General features: G+C 35.9%; 1 protein-coding gene across 12 annotated transcripts in view; it reads left to right on the top strand.

Moving 5' to 3' along the window:
* Positions 1-26,898, top strand: part of CELF4 (CUGBP Elav-like family member 4) — an 865,251-nt gene that overhangs the window by 827,614 nt on the left and 10,739 nt on the right. For 10 of the 12 annotated variants that reach the window (XR_010090871.1, XM_063453839.1, XM_063453833.1 and 7 more), the window contains exon 12: positions 15,484-15,650. The exons of the other annotated variants lie outside the window; for them this stretch is intronic. Coding sequence is in view for 9 of the 10 variants with exons in the window: in XM_063453839.1 (XP_063309909.1) it covers positions 15,484-15,611 (128 nt within the window). In the remaining variant the exon portion in view is untranslated. The remainder of the gene's footprint in view (positions 1-15,483; positions 15,651-26,898) is intronic. 12 annotated transcript variants of the gene reach the window in all.

Genomic DNA, 26,898 nt, shown 5'->3' with positions numbered 1-26,898 from the left:
TAATTCTCCAAATTCCATTGTTTTAAATATATTAAATACACCCATTTTTCCAACAGCTAAAAAATTATACAATCCACCAAAGAAATTGTAAGATTTGTATTTTCGATTTTATTTAATGTAACACTATTGGGTCAGGAATACAAACTTGTATTCCTGACACCATAGTTCTAATAGTGCTGTTTAGGTCACCGACCCCCTTCCACCTGTTAAAAAGGTGATTTACTCACCGTGCAGGCTTCCTTGCGGCTGGTTCCGCTCCCACTAACATCATCCCATTGGAAAGCATTGGGAGGCTGTTGTGCATGCTGTGCAGCACTAACTCAGGAAGCACCTCTAGTGGCTGTCTAAGTGACTGCCACTAGAGGTGTCCCAAGGCAGTAATGTAAACACCTTTCTTTGAGAAGGCAGTGTTTACATTAAAATTCCTGCAGGGACAGACACTAGACACCAGAACAACTACACTAAGTTGTAGTTGTTCTGATGACTATAGTGTCCCTTTAAGGGGGACCTTCACCTAAACAAGTGTTATACATTTTTGAAGAAAATAGTATATATATATAATTCTGTGCTATTAGGCTTGCTAGGAAATGTCGTCTGGGAGATCAATATTTACAAAGGTTCTCCTGAGCCCTTCATTTGCCACCAGTACTTTAAGCACTATGTACTTTTATTATTCTCTACATATTTGCCTCTTGTACTGTTTGGTTTGCAGGTTGTCTGTATTGCCCTGGAGGGTAAAATAATGAAATCCTTATAAAAGTATTCTATTGAAAATAATTGTTAGCAAGGTGTGTGTCTACTGTAAATGTCAAACTTTTTGGACCATAAAATGACATTTACAGTTAAAATAACCTGCCCCTTTTCTGTTGGATCAGATGTCCCACGTGTGGACACAATATGCAGAGGATTGGAATGGAACTGGGGGGGTGAAGGATTTATGAAGGGATTGCAAACAGGGGTGTCAATGTTTTATAGCGGCTGTGCTATTGTGATGTTGACATGTGCTGTAATTCTTTAATAGTGTGTATTTGTACTGATGTGGTGTGGTGTTTTGTAATCAAAGAATATTGTATTTCCAATCCATTTATTATACAAAGACTATCCTAAATGCAGCAGCGGTAAATGTGGAATGTAAAAGAGATCAGCCATGGTCATTTTCGAGCAGTATAGCTTCTTTCACTAAAAAATAAATACGGGATATAATGGGATGCTTAATATTGTAACAATTTTAGCATAAGCAGCTTACATTTGGTTTAAGTCTATATGTATTGACCGGATATGGATGCGTGATTTCAACAAATGTTGACAATTTCTCAGATATCCTGTGTTTTATTCGCCCATGTTTAGCATTTACAAAACCAAGAGAGACATCAACTAATGGCAGAAAATGAAGTTCAGAGGTTGTCGTTTTTAGAATATTGTGGACAGTTATCTGGATAGGTGTGCAACAGTTTAAACAGAATTTGCTCCATGTTTACAAAAAAATATAACTTAATGCTTTGGTAATGTAATGATATTTCATAAATTAAAAGTTAGCTGTAAAATAAAATCAATGTCCCTTTTAAATTCCTCAATGCAACGGGAAGTAGAGGGTGCGCCATAAGTCTATCTCCCCCTGCTTTCTAATTGTAGGTTATTTAATGTCAATATGTCAAGTTCTGTTGAGATATGGAATGTGTTAGATGTGTGCGTCTGAATATTGCAATATGTTATTTTATATATGATATATTGGAATCTTGTCTGTGAGTGAGTACAGTTGGCATCATTATAAGTGGCATCCGTTTTTATAGGACACAAAACAGCTTACCATGAATATAATAAATTCCTTTAAGGTAGTTGACAATCAGCATCTCATCTTGAGCATACACCAATGGCAGCTTGCAAGGTTTCAAGATGGTGGGGCCCAGACTGCTTTCATGGAACTTGACTCTACCTCTTAACTCTATAGCCACCATCTTCTGACATGTGGAATGTGTCCGCTTAACCTAATATACTAAACCTCTAGAAGTAATCTTAGAGCTGCATACAATATGCAGTTACCCATATAAAGTTGAGAACTATGTATATATCCATACCATACTCAAAACTAGGTACAATACAGAGATACATATACAATACACAGAACTGAGTACAATACAGAGATACCCATAAAATACACAAAGCCAGGTACAGTAAAAAGAAGCACATACAATCTACATAACCCAGTACTATAAGGAGGTACTGATACAGAGACCTAGATCCACTGCCAAAATGGCAGCTCAAATGGAGGCCTTCTTAAAGTACGCAATTATTTTGACTCACATTAGCAATGACTTGAGTATGTCAGTCTACTTTGTTCCCATATTTTTTTAGCTTAACCACATACACTGACAGAAAAAAATAAATGTTTTTTTACACATAAAAACTGGAGGGCTGCTGCCCCAAGTTCCCCTATAGATGATCCTTCACTGGTGTACAGACAGATAAAATAGTTAGGGAACTAACTCCATGACCATAAGGCCTGAATGAAGAGAGACACAACACCAGTTTCTAAATAGAAGTGGAACTGGGTTTAGCTATGTATGCCCATAGTCTATTTCTACTACTGTTATAGAAGCTGCAGTTTTTTTAATTCTTTTTTTAAGCCCAACTCACAAGTGCAAGAGGGCATGAGGGGTATAAATCAATGGAGACACAATATACATAAGAAACAGCAAAGTGTACATTGCGTCTCAAGTTAACATGGGTTTTATTTTCTATTGCTGTGAGCTACTTCGAGTAAGTCTTATCTTTTCCTGGCCATGAGAGGTTTACAGTGTGCCAGTGTTAACAATCGCTGGTTGAGCATATGCCACTCCTCCGTTGGTCATTTAATGATCGGGGGTTACGTTTGGCCAGTGGATTTAAAGGAAAATACATTAAACTGCATAAGACACATTTAGATTCTCTAGTGTGTTTGTTATAGTTGCTTTGTGTTATGAACAAAAATCTTGTTTCGGTTGTAAAGCACAAGTTGTATATCAAACTCTAGGCTTAATGATGTACCCTTGTACACCTACAATAACTCGTTATGCCTAGAGTTGAGTCTATTTTGGTATGGGAGGTGTGGAAGCCCTGTGTGTATCTAGGCCAGAGAAGGGCAATGAGTAGCTTCTGATGGGTATTAGCTCAACTCATAAAAGTATAATTAAGAAATACCAACTAAAAAATAAACCAACTTCTATCCGCTAACAGATAGTGTTCCAATGAATAAAGAAATCGATGGTAGGCTGAGAGAACCTTGGTTCGAGGCAGTGAGTGCCATCAGGTGGAACCTTTGTGTAACACCATAGGTGAATGTTCACCACATCCTCCAAGAAAATATACAGATGATACCTCTGTACTTATATGTACTTTTTGTGAATTGTTTATGCAGAAAAAGAAAAATATACAGTTTTATTCTTTTCCTTTTTTTTAATAAAACTAAAAGAAACAAAAACTGAGAAATAAATTAAATCTATTTTCAATCCATTCCTAATCACAAATGGTATTAACTACAAATCACAATAAATAAAAGAGAATCTTCTGTAGTAAAAAAAAATGCTGTACTTAAAATCCACCCACAAAGCTAAATATATTGTCGTATACCAAACTTACAGTCTAGCGGTCATACATTCGACTACATTTGTCTCAACTGTGTTGTAGATTGATGTTGCTTGGTCTCAACGGTATCAATAACAACAATGTCGGGCTCTGTTTGGCATGTATTCCTATTTACATTGGTTAGCAGCATTAATAGCATACGGTCACATGTTATTAACAGTTATAGGAAGGAGATTACTTGGGTGATGAGAACAGCCTCTGTGCTTTCTAATGTCCCTTCCCCTATTTCCAACACCAAATTAGACCTAGAGGGACTTTTAATGGGTAGTATCCCTTTGGCTGTTGAGAAATTATTCTTATTTTTTTTTTTTTTGCCTCATTCATAACATTTAACTAGTGTTCTTGTTATATAGATATAGTTAAAAATCAACACGTTAAGTATAAATATTACATATAGATGTAAACCTTCCTTTTTAACCAATCTGTTACTTTCTTTCTTTAATAACAAAATATATTTTAGAACATTTATTTAAAACCTAAAAACCATAAGTAACATAAACAAGTTGGATATAACAACAAGTATAGTATAGATAGTAATTTATAGTATAGATTGCTGTCCAAAGACACCTTGAAAATTAAAAATTATTTCGTTTTTATAGCATCATTTTTCATTTATTTGTTCATGCTTTAAGGAAATATTGTGGTGATAGGAAGTATGTTTATATAATATCTCATATGCAATATTTTTTACATAGGGTCGGCAATACTAATATATAAGCAGAATTAGAATATTTCTATCTAGGTCTGACAAACAAAATATAGATAATCTGCTTATGGGTACTAATTAGGAAAATAAAGGCATCCTCGGGAATGCAGATTCCTAAAAATGTCACCCAGATTAAAAAAAAAAATCTGCATGTGTGCAGTTACATTAGGCAAGTACTATACAAGGATTTGTAGGTTTCTATTTCAGATTTTCAAAAATCTGAGTGTATGCAGGGCGTCCCTGCTCCATACGTTATAATTCAGCCTTAAAGTTTGATCTACAAAGGTTGTAGGTCCCCAGCTATTAGAATGCAGCTTGGAAGGTGGACCTACAAAGGTTGTTGTGCCATGGAGAACTGCAAAAAATAGAGTTCAACTGCAGGGTGAAAACCAGTGCTGAACTAAAGGAGATTAAGTGGAGATTTATGGACAATTGTTTTGCAGTGTTTTGTAGTGCAAATCCAATGCTGCTTTTTCAGTAGAGGATTTAGTTATACATTTGAGCAAGGCAAGGCATTGAACCAGTTGAACCATTATTTTTATCAGTAGTAAAAGTTTTTTTTGAGATAATTATTTAGTTTTGGAATTCTCTATACACTGATCAGCCACAGCATGAAAACCACTGATAGGTAACGTGAATAACATGTATTATATCACTACAATGGCACCTGTCAATGTCCATTGTCCTATTGTCCTATTCAATAGAATTAGTAAAAAAATATCTTGGTATGAAAAAATTAAGTCTGCATGCAAGCATAATGCGTCCCACTATAGGCAAAGTTGACTGGTTAAAATTATACACCTATATTTAAGCCTGCAAATTTGCCTTGATACATTTCCCCTTGTCAAGTGAATGACTCCTTCCTTGTTTTTTAAAAATCTCACCCATTAAGTACCAAGTACTTAAGTAAAAAGGAGCGTTTGCTTTGCTCGATTTCCCTGTTTCTAGCCAGGGGTGTGGTCAAGATTGAGAGTGTTAGACAAGAGGCTTTATCAAACAGTGAAGATGTATCAACCAAGAAATTAGTGGATTAAATCAGAATACGGAATTACATATAAATATGTATTACTTAGTGCTATTAAATGAACCACACAAAAAAAAAAGCTTTTTAAATGTAGAATATTGAAATTAACCTTGTAATAGAAGAATGGCAAAAGGCCATTTTACTAAAGTATATTTTTCTTCTTTTTAGTTTAACTGGGTTATTTACGAACTCAGCAATTGTAACAAACTGACCAAATAATTGCAAATTATGGACCAAAACTGATGAGTAAGAATAAAATCTGAGTTAAAGAATTTCCAAATCAACTCTTGTGGTCTATGATTTAAAGTTCGTCAATCGATTGCTGACAATTCACAGTAATGAATAACCCTTTACATAATATATCTCATTTTAGTGAACTATTGTCAGTTCCTGTCCAAGGCCACAGCTGATTTACAACATACCATCAGCACATGATGCCTACTCACTATGATCCTCGTTCAGGCCCCGACAGGAAGTGGCCCATGATTAGCACATTTGAATGTTAGTTGTAATTTAAGTTCAATCTTGTCTATTTTTGGCCTTCAAACCATATTAAGCTGCCAAAGAATTATGGGAATAACAGCTACAGAACCAAGGTTGTACGCCCCTCCTTTAGACTGTATGAGAGTTCCCTCCTATAACAGAGTCTCATTAATTGTATCAGCGGCTGGAAACCCGAGAGTAGCAATGTGAAGATCTCCGTGGCTACCTGCAGCCGATGATTAATAGATAAATCCAGACCCACCCAGAATACAGGTACTAGTCGATGCAATTAGCCACCAGGGAAGACTCCCAGAAAACATGCTAGGCGTGCAAGCAATTTCTCATTTGCAAACCATAATTAATTTGATGTTTAGATTAATTTCTTATGTTCTCCCAGAGGTGCAATGAAGGCATTTTTCCGTTACAATGAAGTTGATGGTTTATTGGGGAGATAAATCTAAATGACAGTTATGCAACCAACTTCACCACAACTTTAACGCTGGCCAGACACACTCACAGCAACTTTTTTCGCATGTTCACATTGAAAAAATATGTCATATCCTTACATTTACTTATTTTTATTTTTTGGCAAGAAACTACAAACGTCTGACACTTTTTCTGAATAGATCAGTTGACAATTTTCTCCAACATTCTGCATTCTGCATCATTTTACTATCATTGCAATAGCTAACCAAATGTTAACTGTTAATGGTACTTTTATTTTATTTTTGAAATAAATTGCTGTCCCGGCAGCATTTATGTGCATGTTCTGTGCTTATAGAGCCAATATACATGTGCAAAGCATCTTGGAAGCTAGTGACCGTTCTGCACCTCACCTCAACCCAGTAAGTAGTATTGCATGGGACAAGGGAAAAGGAAACTGTCACCAACTGATAAGTGGCAGTCCCACTTTGATTTGGAATACTGAAATAGAGAGAGATTGGAACTACAGATAGGAACAAATGCTGGTGTGTTCTTCATTCTCATATTTCTACTTTGTGTACTTTAAGTAACTGCACCTTCTTTAACGTGACATTCTGCTCGGATCAAACCAGCAAAGTAATCACAACACTTTCATCTTGCACATAATGATCACACATGTCAGTATGGTTAAACATTCTTAGTTGTAAGCATTATATGCCCAGGCCGTCCCACTTTTGGGGACACCTGGAAACTGTCCCCAGGAAACATGGTGAGAGTGCATCATTAGAGGTGCTCATGTTATGTTAAAGACCAGGGGTGCACAAAAGGTAGATATCCAGATGTTGCAGAACTACAACTTCCATGATGCTTTGCATGCCTTTAGAATGACAAAGCATCATGGAGGTTGTAGTTTTAAAACATCCGTAGATCTACCTTTTGGCCACCCCTGCTAGAGACACTAGTATCATTACAATAGGGCTCTGTGCACGGCCTGCCCTTCATGGGGCCGGCAAGCATGATTGGAAGTCAGCCTGGAGTGCATTCACAACAGTATGGCATGCCTATTCTTCAAAAGGACTCGGCAGTTTTCTGGGTGAGTCTGCCCCTTTGAGCAATGCCAGTAACACGGTTCTCATCACTGGCTCATGCCATTGAATGGTCCAAATCCTACCAACTGCAATCCGCCTAGTGAAATGATCACTTGCAAAGCGCCTAGAGTGGCACATGGAGAAATGCATATGAATGTACCAGCCCTACAACTTTCATTCTAGCTATTTTTTTTTTCATGGGAAAATAGAGGGTGTATCATGAAACACAGCTTACATGCCCTTCTACCACCACTCTAAATAAACATTGACATCGGCATTGATATTCCCCTTTAGCCCTTTCCCTGTATAAAGCCAATGAGTTATTCATATGGCAAGAACATTTACTGCATCAAATCTTCAGTCATATCATCATATTGTGGGGTACTGCTTATGTTTCTCATCAATTCTGTTTACTAGTCACTATATCCAACCATTCCATTTAATCTTCAAAACCATCCACACTATTGCTTTATCATTTTAACTTTTTCAATTACTGTTTGTCACCTGTGAAGCCGTTTTATCTATATTGCTCTGTATTTCCATTAAAAAAAATAATTTTATGTTATTAAAAAATGCTTCCAACAGTGGTGACCCATGGAAGGATGAGTAGGTTTTGTCACTCCGGTGGCCATAAACAAAAACTAGCAGGGCTATTCACTAAAGTGTAAATAGCTGGGGATTCACAGTGACCAAAATATGCCTACTTTTTTTTTTAGTCAAAACAATTGAAATTTACTTTGCATTCCCAACACTTTGGTGAACAAGCCTAAAGGAAGCTCCTTACACTCTCTCATTAGATATATAAGTGCAGAATTCTACATTTTGATCGATTTCTCTACTGTTTCCTGCTTTGTATTAGATTTTTTTCAAAAGTGTTATTCTCTTTAAAGAGGCAGCGTTATTTTATTATTTTTGTCAACAGATCAGAGTTTAGTTTTTTTTCTCCATTCCGTTAAATACTTAGCGTGATGTTGCTTTAAAGAGCCAGCGTGTTACAATGTATCGCTGTGTGCTGTTATTAGGGTTTTTTTACGAGTGCGAGAGATGATAAACTAAATTGCGTTTTCCTTTAAAAGCCACACACGCTCATTACCGAGTCATACCATCAGAGGACTCACAGTTGTGGTTGCTGTTAGGCACGGATCTATAAAAGAGGATTGATTGAATCCCGTAGATCTGTAAAAAGGACAAGGCTGTAATCTAGGTTAAATTCCTTTGAGTGTGATAGGCCTTTTCTGACAGAGGAAGTTTGATACAGACTTTGATTTCTTGAAGCGGAGATTCTCTGACGTTGCTGTGCATCTGAAGCATTGCCTTGAATTACACTTTAATGACATGTTCTTTAGGATGACAATACTAAAAGAGGAAAAAGCCTTTCCCTGCATCTTCTCGATCTGTTTGTTCTTTGCATCGTTACTCTAACAAATATGTGCAGGGAGGCAGTCACATGTCTTATTTATGAGAATGATAGTGGCATTGTCGAGCCTACAGAGCATGTTGGCTGAGGGGCCTATTCCCAAGAAAAAAAAGTATAGCAAAATGAATAACTGAAAAATTAGACAAAAATAACCAGACTAGGATATAACTGAGCTGAATTTTTTTTCAGGTCTTCTCTTGTTCCTTTAATTTTTTTAACATAACATCATAGAAACATAGAATGTGACGGCAGGTGAGAACCATTCGGCCCATCTAGTCTGCCTAATTTTCTAAATACTTGCATTAGTCCCTGGCCTTATCTTATAGCTAGGATAGCCGTAAGCCTATCCCACGCATGCTTAAATCAGCTGTTTGAAGGCCGGGGAGATTGGTGTCTTTCTCTGTGAATTGCACATACCAGGACTAAATAGTCAAATTGGAAATATTCTCCAAATCAAATTCAACACAAATTCTGGTAATTTCAGGTTTAAAAAAAGTCTCAAGTGCTTTAAAGTGCGTCAAAGGCTCAGTGCATTTTACACAAACTTATAAAAAAAATGTTTATGATCCATGAAGTTTAAAAAAAAAAATTTTTTTTTTTTTTTTAAAGTTTAAAAAATACTTTCTCAGCCAATTCTCTATGTTACAAACAAAATGCTGGCATGTTCACATTTGTGTAGCAGTCAAGCTATGTAAAATATATGAGCATACCAAACTACATACTTAACCTGCGTCGACCTGTTTTGATATGTTAGTGAGTTTTGAAGTGTTAGAAGTTTAGAAGGCATCCTTGCCTTGTTTATTTAATTAATTGGTCGCTTATCTAGTGAAACTATTTATCTAAACAACCAAGGAGAAAGTGATTTTTGTCTGGTCTGTTCTCTTTTTATTCCAAGTGATATGAACTGTTCATTGTATTAGAATTGATCATACAGTATATTAAATGCAGGTTCTGTCTGTTATCAACACAAAGGGGAAAAAAACAACTGAAAGGGACACGCAAAGCACCAAAACCATAGTATATGTCAATGGAGTTGTTTTTGGCGCATAGATGGTCTCCCCTTAGTTTGGAGATATAAGAAACATTGCTTTTTTTCTGAGAAATGGCAAAGTTTACATTTTGTTTAAAACACAATTCTTCTGACTGTTAGCCTTTGAGTCACTTAAAGGCACTTTCCTCACAGTCAACATTATTGTGCACACAACGCAGAATGTTGCTAATGCTTTTCATAGACCAGCACTGTATTCATTGCCTCTCTATGAGAAGCATTTTTTAGCCAAACATGGAGCCATAGTGCTTCGTTGTTTCTGCATGAGAAGCATTGGTTTAGCCAAACATGGAGCCATAGTGCTTCATTGTTTCTGTATGAGAAGCATTGGTTTAGCCAAACATGGAGCCATAGTGCTTCATTGTTTCTCTATGAGAAGGATTGGTTTAGCCAAGCATGGAGCCATAGTGCTTCATTGTTTCTGCATGAGAAGCATTGGTTTAGCCAAACATGGAGCCATAGTGCTTCATTGTTTCTCTATGAGAAGGATTGGTTTAGCCAAGCATGGAGCCATAGTGCTTAATTGTTTCTGCATGAGAAGCATTGGTTTAGCCAAACATGGAGCCATAGTGCTTCATTGTTTCTGTATGAGAAGCATTTGTTTAGCCAAACATGGAGCCATAGTGCTTCATTGTTTCTGTATGAGAAGCATTTGTTTAGCCAAACATGGAGCCATAGTGCTTCATTGTTTCTCTATGAGAAGGATTGGTTTAGCCAAGCATGGAGCCATAGTGCTTCATTGTTTCTGCATGAGAAGCATTGGTTTAGCCAAACATGGAGCCATAGTGCTTCATTGTTTCTCTATGAGAAGGATTGGTTTAGCCAAGCATGGAGCCATAGTGCTTCATTGTTTCTGCATGAGAAGCATTGGTTTAGCCAAACATGGAGCCATAGTGCTTCATTGTTTCTGCATGAGAAGCATTGGTTTAGCCAATCATGGAGCCATAGTGCGTCATTGTTTCTGTATGAGAAGCATTGGTTTAGCCAAACATGGAGCCATAGTGCTTCATTGTTTCTCTATGAGAAGGATTGGTTTAGCCAAGCATGGAGCCATAGTGCTTCATTGTTTCTGCATGAGAAGCATTGGTTTAGCCAAACATGGAGCCATAGTGCTTCATTGTTTCTCTATGAGAAGGATTGGTTTAGCCAAGCATGGAGCCATAGTGCTTCATTGTTTCTGCATGAGAAGCATTGGTTTAGCCAAACATGGAGCCATAGTGCTTCATTGTTTCTGTATGAGAAGCATTGGTTTAGCCAAACATGGAGCCATAGTGCTTCATTGTTTCTCTATGAGAAGGATTGGTTTAGCCAAGCATGGAGCCATTGTGCTTCATTGTTTCTGCATGAGAAGCATTGGTTTAGCCAAACATGGAGCCATAGTGCTTCATTGTTTCTGCATGAGAAGCATTGGTTTAGCCAAACATGGAGCCATAGTGCTTCATTGTTTCTCTATGAGAAGCATTGGTTTAGCCAAGCATGAGCCATAGTGCTTCATTGTTTCTGTATGAGAAGCATTGGATCCGCAGGATGTGGCTATTGATACTCATGCGCCCTGTGAAAGACAATTAATTTGATTAAATTCATCAGAACAAAATGCAGCGGTGTGACGACTGTCCCATGGCTGGATTACAGGTGAAGTTTATGGATTTTTTAAACTTTTTTATAAAAATTGTGGGCCAGTAATCTAAAGTAATAAATTAACATTCTAACATTAAAATAACTAGATTTATGTTTAATGTTAGAGTGTTCTTTTACAGACCAACCTCATATTCTCTTATCGACCCTTCTTACATTCTATTTTCAGTTATGAATGGAAGGTGACATGAGATAATACATTTATTTTTTTATACTAGCCAAAATGGAGTGAAGAACTTAAACTATTTAAAATATGGCCTGTGATATATATCTTAGTTGTGAGCCACTGGAAATGTATTAAAGGGGAGATGAGAAGGCAGAGACAGATTACTCATAGGTCCGCATAGGTGGCTCCCTAGGGCTCGGAATCAGTCAGGGTTCTGATGGGATCATGTCTGGGAGTGCTCTAGCTGTAAGAGGGCCCTCCTTGAGCCAGCAGGGAAAACAAAAAGAGCTCCCTGCTCAACTCTGTGCCCCCTCACCTGTTTGAGAGAGCAGATGGTTATTGAGTGCAGAGTAATATTGGGTGCAGACCATTTTAAGAGCTGCATTGCTTAAAGCACCATTGCCAATGTTCTGAGTCATTACCTGAGACGAGGATCTGTGAGGGAACTTTTAAAGTGGCCTGCGCCACCATTTTGTTATTTGCCATCCTTACTACTCAGTAGCTGACATAAAAAAGCATCCAAAGCATTAAAAATCTTGTAAAACAATGTGTTCCTAATTACAAAATGTGATGTAAATGAGTCGTGGGACAATAAACTCCACAGATATATTACAATTCATCCTTGAGAACTGTAGAAAATGTCAACATGCCCCATGCCTGATAATACTATCTCAGTCTCTTCACAATAGCACAACTCTTCACAGATGGAGAACAGATTTTAGACATTGCTAGCGTGGATATTTTCGATGAGTAGAAGGAGTGAAGGGCGTCACTGGGTTTGTGTCTTGGGTCATGCAAAATGCCAAATTGGAGAGCATAAGTCGCTTGAAGTGGCGAGTTATATTTGAAGTGTTTATATTTGTATTTATAAGTTGCTGCATCAATGTTGTTCATGGATGATGTCCAGTTCAGGAAGTTCGGGAGCCATCAAGATCCATCCAGAAGCCATTACAGTCTAACCTGTAAATCAAAGGCATCCAAGCATGGTCTCACATCAAGTTAACCCATTCCCACCAGTCTCTCTTATTGTGTCGCCTTATGCTCACCTTATATTCATGGAACAAGCAGTGCTTCATATTGTGTGTTTAATCAATGATACATTAAAACCTCAGCTTTAAATCTAATTGGAAGCTTTGGATATATTGTTTCACCCCTTGTAGTGCTATATACCAGCTATATATCCCCACAGCCTGCAATGACTTTCTGATCGTCTCATCAGTAGGGTTCACTGCTAATCTATGAACACTTCTTGCTGTTGGAATGTTGCTAAGATTCAAAAGCCTTGAGGTGGAAGTGTTGATAGATTGTTAGATGAAAAGGTCACCATAAAACGAAAATTTTGAAAGTTAAAGGGATGTGAAATCTCTTTGAGAGCAAGAATTATGCAGCATGGCTGGGTAAATATCCTTTCAAAGCAACACCATAGTTAAAAAAAAAAAAAAAAACGAAAAAAATACAACTTTTTTTTCTTTTTGCATAATTAAATATGTACCTTAGCTGTAAGTTGTTTAATTATATATTTTGATTTAATTCCATGTATTACATGCTTGCTAAGAAATGATATACCCTGAGGCTCTGTGGCTACTTCAGCTGAGCGAAACAAAAACAAGCTAAACAGAGAGATAAAATCCAGCTAGCCAGTCGCCTAAACTGAACGCTTAAAGGAACACAACCATTATAACGTATTACCATTTAAAATCAAAGATCACATATGATATATTATCTGCACATTGTTTATAAATGAATTCAGAAGTAAATACCCAATTTTATTGCATCTCTATGCTTACTTTTGCTCCATTGGGGCAGCCATCTTTAAGCATTTTTTTTTTTCGTCAGAAACACTATATCAGACCAAAGACCATGTAGTTAATAATAACCAGAGCTTTTTTTTCCACACAACCTGGCAAGAAGCTTAAGCAATGAACATCTCAAAAGCTCCGACCTGATTGTAACCGTTCGTGGAACATGGTCTTTGGGTAGATAATTCAGGACTTAAAAATAACCACCTGCATCTAAAATGTTGCTTGTGTACTTTAATTTCCTTCAGGCCTCATCGAAGGAAGACTAATGCAGTCTCTTATGACCTAAGCTTTATTTATATCCATTTTATCCCCCATACATGGGATGTTGTAAAAAGAAGAAACTATTGTTGCATGTTGCAGTAAAATTTCATTACCGCAGCCTTTTTGACTAGAGAAATCTCTATCAAAATAAGAAATTAGTAAGTTCCAGTGGCTACAAACTGTTTGCATAAAGTAAAGGGGGACAGTTCGTCTATACTTCCGAAGATGATTTTTTTTAAAAAAAGGGTACAGCAGTTCTGCACAGAATAGAAATATTGCAAACTGATGTATAGAAATATCTGATTTAGAACTTTTCAAATGTATCGGGATAGAAATTAATTTAAATCGAACTGTGTGAGTCCTAATATAAAATCATAATAATAATGTAAAATTCATTAGTATTCATTACTGTTGTACACACAGTGAACAAAATCTGAACAAGACTTTAATCAATGGAACAATTATCATAAAATGTATGTTATTCTAAAAAGAACTTGAAAATAGACTCTAAATTAAACATAAATTGACTCTAATGTAGATTAGAACTCTCGATTCAGTGTAATGCATGTATTCAAGATTGTTTTACATTACACAGTTTGGTGGTGTTTGGTTGAATTGTAGCTTCCAGAAGCCGTTACCTTTAGTTGAAGATCTTCTGTTCTGTTCCTTGATGCATGTTTTACCCTCTTGAGTCCCTTGCAAGGTATAATCTGTTCTTTCTGTTGTAAAGTAAAGGAGTATTAGATGTACTTTAAGTTAAGAAACACTATAACGGAATCTCGGAGGACAGTCAAAAACATATTGATGAGAAAATGAAGTTTAAGATCAAAGCTGTTTTCTGAGTTTAACACAAGTTATTTCATACGCTACATTTTGGAACCTATATATTTAAAACCTTGACGACAGATCAATCATTGAAGCTGTAGTAAATACACCAATCGGTAATATTGTGTAGTTTTTGAATGTCATTAATACTATGGCACTTAAAGGAAAACCTCTGAAGTCATCAGTGACTATATATATATTTGTTTAATGAAGATCCTGGAATTTGTGATGATTCTTACCCAGAACTGTTAATATATCTGGGCTAATGGCCAATTTATGAGTACATACAGATCTGATCTTCTATAACAGGGGTACCCAAAAGGTAGCTGCACTGATGTTGTAGAACTACGATTCCCATTATACTTTGCATGCCTTTAGAATAAAAAAGCATAATTGAAGCTGTAGTTTTAACACATGGGGATCTACCTTTTGGGCACCCCTGTTCTATATACACAAACAGACCTGTTAATTGTGTCTCTTATAAATAATAAAAATACAACGTTGCTGGTTCCTATTTTGTGGTTTAGCTTGTATAGAACTTTTACAAAGAGGTCAGCAGACTATGAATGAGTTCATACATACAGTGCATCTAACTAGATATATTGTTTATTGAAAACTGAATTGAGAATTGATTAGCAGATTAGCAGAATAAGAGTAGAATAAAGTTTTTATTAAAAATGATTTTTAATACATTACTTTGATGAAGTCTGTTTATAGCATTTTGGCTGGTGACTCTGCTCTCTCGCCGCCTTCTGGATACTCTGTGTCCCTTTAATTCATATTTTCCCATAGTCTGGCAGATATTCTCAAGCTGGGTGCTGTTTTTTAGGATATGCCACCTAAAGATAACCCATCAGCATCCATCCTTGCTCATTTTTCGCTTTTCCTCCCCATCCTCATTCCTTGATGGACTCCATGTTTATGTGTCTTGCGCATAGTAACCTTCGGCTTGTTAAGCCCCCACATTGCTTCATGTTTTGACAGGTTTTGTGAGTTTTGACAATCCTGCCAGTGCCCAGGCGGCCATCCAGGCCATGAATGGCTTCCAGATTGGCATGAAAAGACTGAAGGTGCAACTGAAAAGGCCGAAAGACGCCAACCGCCCTTACTGAACCAATTCATGAGCCTTCCAGAATCATGGACTAGCACAGGTAAGACATGAAGGGGCACAGTGCATTTCCAGAGGCATAGAGAGAGAGCTAGATATCAACCAGAAACAAATGCTCTTAGTGCACAGATTTCACCAATACATTAAACAAACACAATGCTTTATGTGTGTTTATTGTGTCAATTACTTTTTAGGAGCTATTATTTGTCATTATAACAAGTGTTCTAACTATTTTTTTCTAACATGGTTGGATTCTGAGCAAATGTAAGTGGTGGTCATATATTTATTGTTGATTTGTGAATTTATAATTATTGTTGATTATTTTTGAACATATATCCTAGGCCTGAAACATGCACAAACACACACGAACAAATACACACATATTTGTTTGTGTGTGATATATATATATATAAAGCCAAAATATTCCACAGTGCTTTACAGTATTGCAAAGAGAATAGAAAATAATAATTGACAAACACTAATGTATGTTTATCAGTAAGGAAATATGAATATGGCTTCTCTATAACACATATTTACTAATTGCATTTCTAAAAAATAAGTTGATTGGTTCAAGGAACAGACTATTTATATTTGGTAAATAAACAAATAATAGTCAGTAGCTCTTCATTGGTCGCTGTAGACATCTGTTCTGAATTTACTCCATCACTGCTTAGAAGGTGAAGGAAGTTGTCATCAAGAAACATGAAGTGATCATTTTCATTAAAGGTCAATTATCACCTCAAAACTATTTATTTTTATATACATATATAATAATCCTTTCATCAAGTGTTGAAAGGAATTTGATTTTTTTTTAAATGAAGTATATGGGGAAAAAAAATTAGAAAACACATCCCTACCTTTAGTATATGATAGGAACCTTCAGCCATATACATACACCTTGGGTCAGACATTTGACAGTTAGTCTCTATGGTCTATGGGCTGCTTCCGTGTAGGGAGTGAAGTAGGGAAAACCATAGAGACTAACGGTTGGTTTTCAAACACTGTCTGACCAAAGGCTCATTATATGGCTGAAGATAGGGATATACTAAAGGTAGGGTTAAGTTTTTCTAATTAAGTTTAAGTAGGGATTACGTTTTTCATTAAAAAAAATTGATTTCCTTTCAAAACTTGATTAAAAGGGATTTTTATATTGGAAAATAGTTTTGAGGTGTCTAATTCCAGTCCATAAGAAAGGGTTCAATTACCTTAGAGGAAAAATCTTCAGTTATCAAATATGAATTGGCATGTTTGTACCTGATATTTTGTGATGTAAATTTTGTTGTAAACTGACCATATTGATCCTTCTGTATCCAATAGTAGAGTTGATTAATGCTCTCTATGACATGGGTGCACATATAATTCTATGGCAACCCATGCTAAATTAGTATTTGTTGTGCATTAACATGACAGTTACAATGATGTTAGTTTTATGGACATTATTTCTCAGTCTGTCCAGGTAAAACAGATCATTTTAGGAAGTTATCATTGAGTCAGGAGGTCATCTACAGCAATAGTAATGACAGATTCCTGTGAATTACACCTTCCCTAAAGATTGATTTAGCTTCACAGAAAATGTAGTTCATTGACATCTACTGAGCTAAGATTGAACATCACTACGCTTGGGAGTGTTTGTGCATTCAACAATGTGACTAAACACTGAATTGTTTGCGATAACTGACTTGTTTAATTATAGCCGGTACACTAAAGTGTTAAAAAGATCATGTATTTTAATTCACAATTACTCAGTATAGACAACTCTTTTAATATCACAATAGACAGTGCAGGATGTCATGTCAGTATCATTCACTTGGGTGGAAGAGAACCAGGGACTTTATATCTTAGATATGGCACAATTCTTTATAAAAACACATTTAATATCTAGGATTTTTTTTTTTTTATAAAAACAAGCTTTTCAGCGTATCTGTATAAGTTTAATAGACCATATCTGTAACATGCTTTGACTAAAAAGTTATTACTCACTAAAGTATATTTTCTACACACAAGAAATAAATTCAGTACAAAATATGTCTGATTAAAGGAACACTCCAAGCACTATATCCGCTTCAGTGTGATGTAGTGGTTATGGTGCTAGAAGTGTCCTAGTACTCCCCAATATAAGTAGTCGGACTGTTTTAGAATGCTTAGACTTCCTATCTGGGGGTCACTGGGCGTTGCTCCCTTCTTCCTCTACGGTCTTCGAGAGCTCATAACTACAAACATATTCTTATGTGTAGCTCACTCATTTCAAACGAACCTTGTTAAATAGTTGAACTCTCTCTTGGGAAGTTCGGTTTTATAAATTAGCTGACTTACTTCAACAACTATAAACAAATTGCTTGGTCATCTAAACAAATGTAATACAAAGGTAACAGGTGCTGCCTAAAAAAACAGACACAGAAGATCCTTGTGACGTGTTATTCCAATATACTGTACATGTATATTCGTGTTGATTATTATTTAAAATGTCCTATAGTACTAATAATCTAATAATCCATTCTACAAATACCAACCTACTGGCATTTAATTGTATTTCACAATGTTATTCAGTTATACCAGGCATAGGCAACCTTCGGCTCTGCAGATGTTTTGGACTACACCTCCCATGATGCTTTGCCAGCATTATGTGTGTAAGAGCATTATGGGGGATGTAGTCCACAACATCTGGAGAGCCGAAGGTTGCCTATCCCTGAGTTATACAGTTTTGTACGAAACTTACTATTAATGTTCTATATTTGCCTTAGAATTCCAAAATTCAGTAAATGAAAAAAACATACTTTAACCCAGTCCAGTGTTGGAAATATTTTCCCATTTTGAGTCCATTTAATTGACACCATAACACTGTATTTCTTTTGCCTTCTGCAATATATTATATTATCATATTCCACCATCCATAGCATGGTAGATATCCACTCAGTTTGTAGGAGACTCAACTGAGAAATATTTCTAATGTTTTGTGATTTGTAAATCTCTGAGTTGGAATTTAATTTATTCTGCTAAAAACAAAATTTTGTTGCCCCAATTTTGGTTCTGTTGATGATAGTTTTGCGTTTATGAATCCCGCAATAGTTCTAACTCTACATAACATCAAAGGTTCCTATTCCTTTAAAACTCTTCTTGGCTAACGTTCTCAAGACAGATGAGTCTGCTGCTTTAATAAGACATAGATAACACATTGGAAAGACATATGGAGAAATAAAGCGAGACAATTAAGCAATCCACCATCTAAATCACGCTTGACATGATAGATTTTTTAAATATAACTGTGTTTGAGTTAAGAGTCTGCACTGTGTGCAGTTTACGGAAGATGAATGAGGGAATCTCAGCTGCTAATCTGAACTTAAATGATGAACATAAGTCCTTGTTTATTGGCTTAAACCTTTGGCTGCTGTAATGGTCCCACAAGCAAACTAACAATTCTCTCTTTGATAATTATGGATTAGTATTTTAATATTTACAAACATATGCAGTTTTTTTTTTTTTTTTTACAAGGAAATTGTTAATGTGATGCAAAAGTGATAGCTGTATTGGTTAACTGAAAAATAAGTCATGGCAAACTCTTAGAACTCTAATGAGTCAACTCTGTAAAACAGTAGTTAATGTTGCATCATCTATCAATTAATACCTTGCACTAAATCCTAAAGAATAACAATGAATTCATTTATTTTATTTCTTTAGTATTTTAACTCTAACATAGCTGTAAAATGTGTTAAAATATTACCATTAAACATTATTAAAGGGACACAGTAGGCACCGTAACTGCTTCATTTGATTGAAGTGGTTATCGTGTCTGGAGTACCCTGCCACCATTCTACCATTGGCATTAAAGTTTTTTTTATGTTTTATGGTAAACGAGAGTCCCCAGCTTTCCATCCACTCTGTGCTCCGTGGACTAGAGAAAGCTTGATAAAGCAATGGGAAACTGTGATTGACTTGGACCAGGGGTCCTCAAACTCCGGCCCCCCAGATGTTGCTAAACTACAACTCCCATGATTTTCTGGCAGTCTATGTAATTCAACGAATCATGGGAGTTGTAGTTTAGCAACATCTGGAGGGCCGGAGTTTGAGGACCCCTGACTTAGATTATCAGTGTATCCCAGCAAGTCATTGCTGGTATGGATATGAATGGAAGGAATTGTGAACTCTCTTTCTTAGCCGTAACCCCAGTAGAGACTGGGCTTTTGATAGTCAGGGTCTCTTGTTTAGTGTTAAACTGCTAGAAAACAGTTTAAAACCGAATGAAGGGGTAATGTCAGGTGACTGCAAGAACTATAACCAATGCAATGAGATTAAATGATTATAGTGCCTATAGTGTCCCTTAATTTTCATGAAAGCTCAAATCTAGATATGCTTTAAGATAATGTTTACAACCATAAAATAGTAAATGGATCTCTCTGACTATCATTTTGTGACAAGGTACAGTGAGATATCCTATAGACTATGACCTGACCATGAATAGGGCTCTAAGTTTAGGGGGTGTCCTTACCTTAAGTCTCAAAGAGAATGTTCTCTTCTTGTTTGGACCGAGTAGTAAATAATCCATCATTACCATCTATACTTTTCAGTCTTGCAGGATTATGAGGTCCGTTGAATTAGATTGCTAATTCTCATATATATACTCTGTACATTTGAAGGGCCAAATAATGTAATAATGGCATTCCAAAACTGAATAGAATTTCATCCATTCTATTTCAGTATCACATTTACACCAGCCGATATGAAGGGCAATGCTGGTCATTTTATGACATCCACATTTATGATTGGCTACAGATCAAAATAACAAGGAACATTTATTTATGTATTTTTTGTTTATTTTTGCAGAGGCGTGATTGTCAAATTTGTTCATACGTTTATATTCCCAGATATTATCTCCTTAACCCCTTAAGGACCAAACTTCTGGAATAACAGGCAATCATGACATGTCACACATGTCATGTGTCCTTAAGGGGTTAAACCATAGTTATGATCGAAAATCCTATACCATGAAGCTGAATGGTATTGGATATATTGTCCAGTATGTGTAACCCGGTCCTTTCAGGCAATGGTAGCAATTGTGTTGGATAAAGTATGAAAACAGAACCTTTAGGCTTGTAATTATTCTTAATTGGTGGCATTGTATATTTGACCAGCTGCTGTTATTGATTGGGCGCCCATTTTCAAAATCTGTCCATAATAAGATGAGGAGCAATAGATGTCTATGGTCAGGGCAAATCCAGTTGTATTTGACTGAATTTGACGAAGTTTTTTTATGCCGGTGATGAAACTTTTACATATGACGTATGATCAAATCTATGCAGGTGATATAGTGATGTCCTTGATGTATGTAGTCAACATCAAGAAAATGTCAATAATGTAAATGGGTGGCAGAAGAGTTCAGGGCAACTTTAAGGGTGGGGTGAAAAACATTGGATAGGGGGTAGAATTATAGAATGTCCAATCCACAATCTGTCTGAATTATCAGCATGTTAGTTGATACAATCGAAGGAAGACCACACTACTTGTGCACTACTTAAAATGTGCTCAAAAATGTACCTGAGTTTGGGCAAATCCTCAACATACAAATTAACGTAGAGGAATTACCCAGGCACGCAAGGTAGAATGACTGGAAGATTTATTGAAGATCAAAGTATCACAGCAATGTCTCAACCCCAAATTAGGTCTTTATCAAGCATCATATAGACCCCATTTGAGGTAGAAACCCTGCTGTGATACTTTGATCTTCAATACATTTTTTCAGTTATTCTATCTCGAGTGCCTGGATCAACAGCATTTCATAAATTTAGCAAAAAATATGCCAATGATTTTCTAGTGTGACAGTTCTACTAAATTCTTTCACTGCTATATTTATATGTGCTATTAAATAAATCTTTATTCAATCCTCCTCCTTTTAATCTATTAAAATTGTTTTCTTTTGTTAACATTACATATTATTTGTATGATTTAACACTCATTTCAGAGGGTGGAAAAATAGGTATTTTCTTTGTAGCATTATTTTGAGGCATTTTTATACATTTTCTAAACTCTTAACCCATTCACTACCAAAAACATATATACACATTTTTACTTAAATTCTGCACTATCAAGTAATTCAAAAAAGAGATTTCTTCTATAAAACCTCACTTACCTTGCCTTACTTACTGCAGGAATTATTTTTTTATATAGAACTCTGGTGTCAGTAATAGCAAGACAAAGATCAATGCAGGTCACTATAAAACTTTTCAAATCTCTGTATTTTGCAAATAGACAATGTAACTGTATTTACCGCATGTGGACGTTATACTCAAATATAGATATCTTTATGTTTTATTGATATTTTTGGTAGTTCTTCAGAGGCTATAAAATACTCATATTCAGGGTATTTGACAATGTTTGTCACAAGAAAAAAAAAAAATTAGTTGTTTTTTTTTTTGGTGGGGGTGGTTCTTCAATTGTAACATTTCAGACCCTATGTATTGTGAAATAAAAGATACTATTTAGCTTATAAAACTGTAAAAGATAAACAAAGAAATAGAAAAAAAATTGTGTAATAGCATGTGTATCTGAACAGATATCTATACAAAAACTATTTTACTACATTAATGTGGTATCCCATAATAGCCTACACTAATGTGGTACCCCATGTTTCAAAAAATGATGTCACTTAGACAACAGATCCCTTTACTTCTTTTTTCCTTAGCTAAGTCGCAATAGTGCGACTTCTCATTGAGCTGCATTGGGAAGCCTGTGATTGGATAGAAACAGAAAGTCTTGGTGGGATTAAAAAGGAAGGGCTTGCAAACGCTACAGACAAGAGATCTGCAGCTAGTGCAAGCTGTTCATAGATACACCCCCAATGGAAAAAAATGCGTAATTAAATGCATGCATGTTTACATTGGGGGTATATCTACTAATCAATGCTTTTAATGTTGTATTTGTATTTCAGCAATGGAGTGCCCCTTTGCGGCCATTATGTACCATGTGCGAGCTATTTCTTGTGCTTTTCAAAGAAGAAATTAAATCCCTTTTGAATTTCGGGATTGTTTGAGGAGCCTAGATCACAGTAACATAGTTTTAAGCCATCTCTAATTTAAAAAATACATGGCAATGGAAAGTAAACCTTAATGTCAAAGCAAGAAAACAAACAACAAAACATCAGAGTAAAATTGTATTGATTTTAGCATAAGTCTGTGGGCAGTGTTTTGCCCTAATTTCTTTGATATTGTAGTTAGGCAACTTTGATTTTTTTTTTATCATCTAACAACACATAGTTTGTGAGTATCATTCCTCTTAACCAAACACACAATGGGGATTTAGCTCGGAATATTGATTGTATAACTTAGAGATTTCTACTCAGTAGGGTAACGTACAAATGGGGGCACACACGGGGCTTTAAAAGAACAAATGTATGATACAAAGGATTGTGATCATTATTACCATAAGACAAGGCAGTGATAACACTTGAAGGGTTATTTACTAATCTGTGAATTAACCAGTAATTTCCAAATGTTACACCTGACTTGCCAAGAAGAATGCATAACTACATTGAACAAAAATTCTAAATGGTTATTTTGTGTCTGAAATGATACAGTTTAGTGACTAACCATATAGGTATCTCTCATTTTCAATGCATTTAACACCAAACCCATAAACAGAGTTTGCCCTAATTTAATAAGTGAGAATTAGCCCAAACATCGCCAAAATATAAATGCAAATATCTTTCTTATTTCCTTTCTGATGGTATATATATATATATATTCGTAAAAAAAATCCTCTAAATTGTGTTTTACAAATGAGAGCACAATAGTGTCTATACTCTTTCAGTAAATTATATGGCCAGTAGACTTGTGCATTTGGTTTCAAATTAATTGCGATTCATTCACATTTTGTCCGCTCAGTAGGTCATCAGAATTCCCTAACTTCAAAATGGAATATGGACAAATCGCAAAGCAAAAAAATTCAGACTAATCAATTTGACTGATCCATATTTTTCCACTTTGTGCATGTCCACTTTTTCATAACATTTAAATTTGTGGTCATCCACCTTAGGAATTGCCAGTGTTGCTTGTCGTTTTGTCTGATATCACTTTCCTTCAGGCATCACTTATGTCATTTGTATCTTTGGAACCTTCACAACTCTGTAGCTCTCTCCATAATGACCATAGAAACATAGAAACATAGAAACATAGAATGTGACGGCAGATAAGAACCATTCGGCCCATCTAGTCTGCCCAGTTTTCTAAATACTTTCATTAGTCCCTGGCCTTATCTTATAGTTAGGATAGCCTTATGCCTATCCCACGCATGCTTAAACTCCTTTACTGTGTTAACCTCTACCACTTCAGCTGGAAGGCTATTCCATGCATCCACTACCCTCTCAGTAAAGTAATACTTCCTGGTATTATTTTTAAACCTTTGTCCCTCTAATTTAAGACTATGTCCTCTTGTTGTGGTAGCCATAAAGGCTTTGGTCAATATAACTCAGTACAGTAACTTAAACTGATATCTGTTAGAAACATAAGTAGATGAATATATAAATAAGTACATTTTCTATGCTAACTTCCATCGAAATTCCGATATATAGAGAGGATTTGGATGCATGGAGACCAATCCAATAAATGAGTGCAACATAAATTTCGAGATAAATTTAAAGCTGTCTTCCAATGGAAAGGAAAATCTTACTCCCGACAGTAAATAGACAAGATGGGGAAGAACTAACGTCTCTACAATATCAAAATTACTTCAACTTAATTCCATGAGGCAATGACTTCACATTTAAGAAGAAAAATGTAGATCTGAGATTGCCTCAAGCAGTTATGTTATATATACTCCCAACTTTATCTTTCTCACGATGCTTGATTCATTTCTCTTTATTACTTAGTTTACTTTAAACCCGAGGCAGCTAACCGTCGGGACTCTTTGGACAGCCATAACAGCCATAATGCTGGCAAAGCATCATGGGAGATGTAGTCTACATCAGGTTGTCTACCCCTACCCTAAATCATATAGACTATGTCACCTTTTATTTTTCTGGTGTTGAGACTCAGAACAGCATAAATCCTAAAGAGAAGGCCCAATACAAGGTTAAATTCTTAAAGTGGTACATGCGGTGCATTGTCTGCTAAATTGCAAAATATAGGCAAAAACAGCCTGTCTGGCTGTTCAACCCTATCAATTAAGTTCTCAACCCCCCTTTATCTACGTTTTAGTATGTAAACCCAAACACATTTCGGTAGATATGTGTTTACCATTATTCTTCTCCAATCCATCTCTTTAGTTTATGTTGTAAAGATCTGTATTTAAAAAATGTTATCCGTTCCTTGGACCATAAATACTACTGACCTGGTATGAGCCTAAGTTGGTTTTCTTATTTTGTCTAAATCCCTTTTTACAAAAAAAAAAAAATACATGTATCTATATCGGCTAAATGTTATCTGTAATTATGAGTTCTTCATTTTCCTTCAGACTATTTAAACTGCAATAATTAGCAATGTCAATCAAAACTACTTTATCTTTCTAGAGCACCTTGCATGACTGCAGAATAACTGATGACATTTCCTAGAAGAAACAGATATGATGATTATGTCTAAATGTCGATGAATATGCCTGTTCTTCTGTTGGGTTCCGTTTGGTAACCCAAGTAACTTGCTATTTCCTCCCACCACAACACTTTTAAGCCTTGCAAACTGCATTTGTACTGTGCAGTGCTAAGACATAAGCCACCTATTGCATATTGTAGACTGAGCTGGACATGTGCCAGGAAATTTTACATTCGATCTAAACAAACAAAAATGAAATGAGTTTTGTGTGTTCTCATTATTTGTGGCAGGGATAGCAGGAGAAACGGCAGGGAGTGAAGTAGGTACGTTGTCACTGACGGCAAATGATAACGATGTCATATTTCTGCATCCCGCTCCGAGCATGAGATTGTTTTTTAATGAGCGCAAACTGCCTCCCTGTCACGATTGTGTGCGACTCTGGCGCGTCTTTGTGTTCCGCAGAGTGCAGAGCTCTGGTTTTCCATCAAAATAATCCAATTTAAAGAAATGATTCATATTAGTGAGTGCATCTGTCTGAGGCCAAGGCAGAGCCCGAGCGTTAGTTTAATAAATGATCTTCATTAAATTCATCTGAAAATATAATCTGGGGAGAGACGGATGCTGAACGCGCAGCAAAGAATCAGCTAAAAGAGTTAGCAGCTCGGAGTTGTCATTTGTTCTGCAGAGGCCTCAGAACTAGTCCTTGTTTGCTGAAATTTTAATTTTGTTATGAAGACACCAAATCTATCAGAAAGACCAAGCAGAGTCGCTGCTTGTTCTTGTCATATTTGGTAGCAATTGCTCATTCTGTGAGCTTCCTACTGCTCCGGGGTCGGAAGAAATGCAGCACACTCGGGTACCATATTTTTTTCGGAATTCAAACATCTTTTTTTTTTTTTTTATATGTTTTACATTTTCTAAGGCAGTAGTTTTACACCTTAAAGAGCGAGACGCATAAGACCGATCATTATAAAAATGGTACATGTTTTGGATAAGGAATCGCAGACAAAGCATTGAACCTGAAATTTCTCTGTATTTTTATTATTATTATGAGTAGTAGTATATTTACAATCATTTTTTATGAGTTAGAAATCCAGAGAAGTCCTGAAACTAATCAATTTTATAGTGTGCTTTTATAGTAGGCACAGATGAAAAATGCACATCAAATAGTTTCACTAAATAAAAGGTAGTGCTGAGTTTTGTTATATTTTTATTAGTGTCTTTTTAAACTGTCTGCATAGAAAAGATAAGTACTTGTAAAATGTCTTCTTAAATTATACGAAGGCATGTTCTATTATTAACTATTATTAACTATCAATACATACCTGGCTTATCTCATTATTCAGTCCAGTTTAACAACTCGTGATTAGACTAAGATTTCAATCCAGAGCATCTGCAAGGCAGTAGTACTACTATCGACCCAGTGCTCCAAAAACATATTAAATCTGTTACAGAGGAAATTAACATATAGCTACACACACTTGCCTTTTACACATACCATAAATAATGGTCTTTAGACAATGTATATATAGTCCTAAAATGAGTACAACTAGTAGGCTGTTGGGTTTAGTTAGGTTAATGACATTGGCAACCAACATTTCTCCTGGAAGGAAGCCGCTGATGCATAATTATGTAGAATAAGGAGGTGATGGCCTAATATAGTGTATGTACATGTATGAAAATAAATATTAGACAGGACATCCAATCCTAGCACCTCATGTGTCAGAAGTGTTGAATGTCATTCCATATTTCTTGAAAGGAAAAGGGAGAGATCATGTA

This window comes from Pelobates fuscus, chromosome 5 (assembly GCF_036172605.1).
Source record: "Pelobates fuscus isolate aPelFus1 chromosome 5, aPelFus1.pri, whole genome shotgun sequence".
In the NCBI taxonomy this organism is placed as follows: domain Eukaryota; kingdom Metazoa; phylum Chordata; class Amphibia; order Anura; family Pelobatidae; genus Pelobates; species Pelobates fuscus.
Note: the sequence above shows the minus strand (reverse complement) of the source record. Positions and strands in the feature narration are given on the sequence as shown.